This window comes from Scyliorhinus canicula, chromosome 7 (genome assembly GCF_902713615.1).
Source record: "Scyliorhinus canicula chromosome 7, sScyCan1.1, whole genome shotgun sequence".
NCBI lineage: Eukaryota > Metazoa > Chordata > Chondrichthyes > Carcharhiniformes > Scyliorhinidae > Scyliorhinus > Scyliorhinus canicula.
The window spans coordinates 210461655-210467654 of record NC_052152.1 but is presented as its reverse complement, the minus strand read 5'-3'; the positions used below and the strand labels follow the sequence as shown (position 1 = coordinate 210467654).

General features: G+C 58.4%; 1 protein-coding gene across 1 annotated transcript in view; it reads left to right on the top strand.

The window, feature by feature from the left end:
- The first annotated feature begins 479 nt into the window (after positions 1-479).
- The window catches only part of LOC119969175 (matrix metalloproteinase-24-like), a 94273-nt gene continuing 88752 nt past the window's right edge, over positions 480-6000 (top strand). Inside the window, exon 1 of the mRNA XM_038802411.1 lies at positions 480-741. Coding sequence (XP_038658339.1) covers positions 580-741 — 162 coding nt within the window. The 5' untranslated portion in view covers positions 480-579. The remainder of the gene's footprint in view (positions 742-6000) is intronic.

The following is a 6000-nucleotide window of genomic DNA, read 5'->3' as shown; positions in this document are numbered from 1 at the left end:
ACACACAGAGGGACACACACACACAGGGACACAGACAGAGGGACACACACACACAGAGGGACACACACAGGGACACAGACAGAGGGACACACACACACACAGTGACACACACACAGGGACACAGACACACAGTGACACACACACAGGGACACAGACACACAGGGACACACACACACAGAGGGACACACACACACAGGGACACACACAGAGGGACACAGACAGAGGGACACACACACACAGGGACACAGACAGAGGGACACACACACAGGGACACACACACAGGGACACACACACACAGAGGGACACAGACACAGGGACACAGACAGAGGGCCACACACACAGGGACACAGACAGAGGGACACACACACACACAGGGACACACACACAGGGACACAGACAGAGGGACACACACACAGGGTGACTGGCTGATTGGAGTCCTAGAGGCTGAGACAGTCTCGCTTTAAGAGGCGAGTTTGCGCAGAGCCGGGATCACAGACACAGACAGACAGAGAGACACAGACAGAGACACAGAGGGAGTGTGTGCAGTGGAGCCGGAGCCCGGAGCCCGGAGCCGGGGCGATGGGCGGAGTGGCAGGAGGCTGTGGGTCCGGGGATGTGAGCAGGAGCCGGGCCAGAGGCAGAGGGAGGGGAGCGATGCTGCTTTGCTGGAGGAGCTGCTGTCTGCAGGCTCTGCTCTGGCTGCTGTCAGTGTGCGGAGAGGAGAGAGGCTTCCTGGTGGAGGTGAGGGGGGGGGGGGGGGGGGGGGGGGATTGTGTCTGTGTGGGGTGGGGGGGGGGAATTGGGGGGGATTGTGTGGGTGGGGGGATTGGGGTGGGGGTGGGGATTGTGTCTGTGTGGGGTGGGGGGGATTGTGTCTGTGTGGGGTGGGGGGGATTGTGTCTGTGTGGGGTGGGGGGGATTGTGTCTGTGTGGGGTGGGGGGGGATTGTGTCTGTGTGGGGTGGGGGGGGGGGATTGTGTCTGTGTGGGGTGGGGGGGGATTGTGTCTGTGTGGGGTGGGGGGGGGGGATTGGGGGGGATTGTGTGGGTGGTGGGGTGGGGGGGGATTGTGTGGGTGTGGGGGTGGGGGGGGGTTGGGTGGGATGTGTGTGTGTGGGGGGGATTGTGTGTGTGTGGGGGGGGATTGTGTGTGGGGGTGTGTGGGGGGGGGGGTGGTGTGTGTGTGGGAGGGGGTGTGGGGGGGGGGGGGGGGTCCGTGTTTCCGGCTCTGAGGGTATAGCGGCTGCGTTCAGAATCCGAGAAATTGGTGAGGGGGGGGGGGGGGGGCTGGGGGTAGGTGGGGAGGGGAGAGAGGGGGTGGAGGGGAGAGAGGAGGGGTGGCACAGTGGGTAGGGGTGGAGGGAGGGGTGGGGGGGGGGGGGGGGGTGAATGAGCCGCTCCTCCATCATTTTGCACATTTTCTGCTGTTTGAATGAAAGGACAGATTGTGGCCATTCTGAGACCTGGGGGGGGGGGGGGAGGGGGCCGGGGTGTGTGGGGGGGGGGGGTGGGGGGGGGGGGGGGGAGGAGAGCCCGCTGCCCCCCCCCCCCCCCCGGGAGAAGCGGATCCCGAACCCGCTCCGCCCGGGTGCTGAGCGGCTGCTGCCCCCACTCTGCCCGGCCCGACTGGCACCCAGCACCCCGGGCACAGTGCCACCCTGGGGCCAGTGCCACCCCGGGGACAGTGCCACCCTGGGGCCAGTGCCACCCTGGGGCCAGTGCCACCCTGGGGACAGTGCCACCCTGGGGACAGTGCCACCCTGGGGCCAGTGGCATCCTGGGGCCAGTGCCACCCTGGGCACAGTGCCACCCCTGGGGCCAGTGCCACCCCGGGGACAGTGCCACCCCTGGGCACAGTGCTACCCTGGGGACAGTGCCACCCTGGGGCCAGTGCCACCCTGGGGACAGTGCCACCCTGGGGCCAGTGCCATCCTGGGGCCAGTGGCATCCTGGGGCCAGTGCCATCCTGGGGACAGTGCCACCCTGGGGCCAGTGCCACCCTGGGCACAGTGCCACCCCTGGGCACAGTGCTACCCTGGGGACAGTGCCACCCTGGGGCCAGTGCCACCCTGGGGCCAGTGCCATCCTGGGGCCAGTGGCATCCTGGGGCCAGTGCCACCCTGGGGACAGTGCCACCCTGGGGCCAGTGCCACCCTGGGCACAGTGCCACCCCTGGGCACAGTGCTACCCTGGGGACAGTGCCACCCTGGGGCCAGTGCCACCCTGGGGCCAGTGCCACCCTGGGCACAGTGCTACCCTGGGGACAGTGCCACCCTGGGGCCAGTGCCACCCTGGGGACAGTGCCACCCTGGGGTACAGTGCCACCCTGGGGTACAGTGCCACCCTGGGCACAGTGCTACCCTGGGGACAGTGCCACCCTGGGGACAGTGCCACCCTGGGGTACAGTGCCACCCTGGGCACAGTGCTACCCTGGGGACAGTGCCACCCTGGGCACAGTGCCACCCTGGGGCCAGTGCCACCCTGGGGCCAGTGCCACCCTGCGGCCAGTGCCACCCTGGGGCCAGTGCCATCCTGGGGCCAGTGCCACCCTGGGGCCAGTGGCATCCTGGGGCCAGTGCCACCCTGGGGACAGTGCCACCCTGGGGCCAGTGCCACCCTGGGCACAGTGCCACCCCTGGGCACAGTGCTACCCTGGGGACAGTGCCACCCTGGGGCCAGTGCCACCCTGGGGCCAGTGCCACCCTGGGCACAGTGCTACCCTGGGGACAGTGCCACCCTGGGCACAGTGCCACCCTGGGGACAGTGCCACCCTGGGGCCAGTGCCACCCTGGGCACAGTGCCACCCTGGGGCCAGTGCCACCCCGGGGACAGTGCCACCCTGGGGCCAGTGCCACCCTGGGGCCAGTGCCACCCTGGGGCCAGTGCCATCCTGGGCACAGAGTCACCCTGGGGACAGTGCCATCCTGGGGACAGTGCCACCCTGGGCACAGTGCCACCCTGGGGCCAGTGCTACCCTGGGGCCAGGGCCACCCTGGGGTCAGTGCCACCCTGGGCACAGTGCCACCCTGGGCACAGTGCCACCCTGGGCACAGTGCCACCCTGGGGCCAGTGCCACCCTGGGGCCAGTGCCACCCTGGGGCCAGTGCCATCCTGGGCACAGAGTCACCCTGGGGACAGTGCCATCCTGGGGACAGTGCCACCCTGGGCACAGTGCCACCCTGGGGCCAGTGCTACCCTGGGGCCAGGGCCACCCTGGGGTCAGTGCCACCCTGGGCACAGTGCCACCCTGGGCACAGTGCCACCCTGGGCACAGTGCCACCCTGGGGCCAGGGCTACCCTGGGGCCAGTGCCATCCTGGTGCCTCCAGCCGCCTGGAGCAGAGTTTGGTCCCGTCTGGAATGATCTGTGTATTTATTCTAATTCCTGGTTCTGGATTGTGATGATGGTGTCTCAGTGACCATTGGGAATGTCCTTGTGGGACATGGAACCTACCCTCGGTGACCTCTACACCTGAACCAGATTTGACCTTGGTGCTTGATGCACCTTTCAAACCCATTACCATCTAGAAGGACAAGAACAGCAGATACCTGGGAACCCCACCACCTGGAGGTTCCCCTCCAAGTCACTCACCACCCTGACTGGGAAATATATCGGCCGTTCCTTCACTGTCACTGGGGCAATATCCTGGAACTCCCTCCCTAACAGCACAGTGGGTGTACCTACACCTGAAGGACTGCAGCGGTTCAAGAAGGCAGTTCACCACCTTCTGAAGGGCAACTAGGGATGGGCAATAAATGCTGCCCTCAGATACTAACCCCCAGAATGAATAAACAAAACACCAGCAACACATCAGATATCAGAGCCAATTATTGTCCCTCTTCCTTTGGCAGTTTCCCTTGGTGACATATCCAAAGGCAGTGTTAGTTTTCACATGTACAATGATGACACCCAGCTCTACCCCATCACCTCTTCATCCTCACTAAATAATCAAACTGCTTATTGGATATTCACTGCTGGACTACAGGAATTTCCTGCAATTTGTGTTGAGGAAACTCAAACTATTTGCTTCAGTCTCTCCTGCAAATTCTGTTCAAGAGTTACCAACTCCACTCTCCTCCCAACATTACCCAGTCTTCGCTCACCTGCTGCTGAAACCCTCATTTGTGCCTTCATTACCTCTCGACCTAACTATTCCAGAACACTCCAGGCTTCTCTCCCACATTCTACCCTCTGTCAACCAGAGGTCATCCAATGTAGCCTGTGGATTAACTCACAGCAAACCCCGTCTCCCCATCACCTCACCCGGTTTTTGTGAACCTACATTGGCGCCAGGTTTCCAGCAATGCCTTGATTTTAAAATTCTCATCCTGGTTTTCAAATTCCTCCATATCAAAAATCTTCCCAGATCTGTGCTCCTGCAGTTCTGGCTTCTTGAATTTCCTCTGTTTTAATTTCACCGTCATTGGCGGCTGTTCTTCGACCCCATAGCTTTGCTTCCCTGCCCCAAGATGACCCTTCACCAAGCTTTTGGTCATTTGACAGAATATCACTAAATATGTCTCAGTGTCATATTCTGTCCTTGACATCCCTCTAAAGCACCTTCCAACACAAAGGCACTGGAAATACAAGTTATCATAGTGTTTACAGCATGGAAACAGGCCCTTCTGCCCAGCTTGTCCATGCTGCCCAGTTTCTATCACTAAGCTAGTCCCAAATGCTCGCATTCCAAGCGTTGTCTGGCATCTCTGACTTTGTCTATATAAATGTTTCTGGAACATACCTCTCCATTCACCTGAGGAAGGAGCAGTGCTCCGAAAGCTAGTGTTTGAAACAAACCTGCTGGACTTTAACCTGGTGTTGTAAGACTTCTTACTATACATATTGCTGTCGAAATGCTTTTTAAAGACAAAATTGTCCCCACCTCTACCACTGTCTCTGGCAGCTCATTCCAGACACTCACCACCGTCTGTGAAAAACTGCCCCTCTGGACCCTTTAGTATCACTTTTCCTACACCAATCTTGGTGCCATAACAACGATTCAAATATCTTTGCTAGGGGACCCTCAATTTACTCCCTAGCCTCCCACAACGTCCTGGGATACATTTAATCAGGTACCAGGGATTTATCTGCTTGATTCGCTTAAAAACTTCCAACACCACTTTCTCTGAAATATGTACACTCCGCAAGACATCACTATTTATTTCCACAATTTCCCTAACATCCAGGCCTTTCTCAATAGTAAATACCGAGAGAAATATTCATTTAGGATCTCACCCATCTCTTGTGGATCCGCACATAGATGACCTTGTCGATCCTCAAGAGGCCCTACTCTCTCCCTTGTTACTCTTTGCCCTTTATGTATTTGTAGAAGCTCTTTGGAATCTCCTTTGCCTTATCTGCCAAAGCAATCTCGTGTCCCCTTTTTGCCCTCCTGATTTCTCTCTTAACTCTACTCCAACAGCCTCTATACTCTTCAAGGGATCTACTTAATCCCAGTTGCCTGTGCATGTCATACGCCGCCGCCTCGTTTTTGCCAAGGCCTCAATATCCCGAGTCATCCAAGGTTCCCAACTTCTACCAGAGAAAATGCTGGAAAATCTCAGCAGGTCTGGCAGCATCTGTAGCTCACCCCAGTCCAACGCCGGCATCTCCACATCATAGCATCTGTAGGGAGAGAAAAGAGCGAACGTTTCGGGTCCAGGTGACCCTGTTAAGCTTTGGATGGTAACCTAAATCCTGGCAGCAGAACCTGTACCAGAGCTATACCCAACTCCCTATAAACCCAACAAGAGCCAAATGCACAGCCCTGACACACACACATTCAGATCATTAATAGTTATAATCAACAAGAGCAATTAAGCAATACCAGCCCCTGGGAAACGCCCCATTATATCTCCCTGCATTCTCCACACCTGACACGTTTTTTGGACCTTTTAGAAGAACATTGGCCACACGCAACTCATTAAACCTCTCTATTACTTTAAAGAATTCATTTTGTTTGTCAAGTATGATTTAACTTTGATATTGAGCTCAACAATGC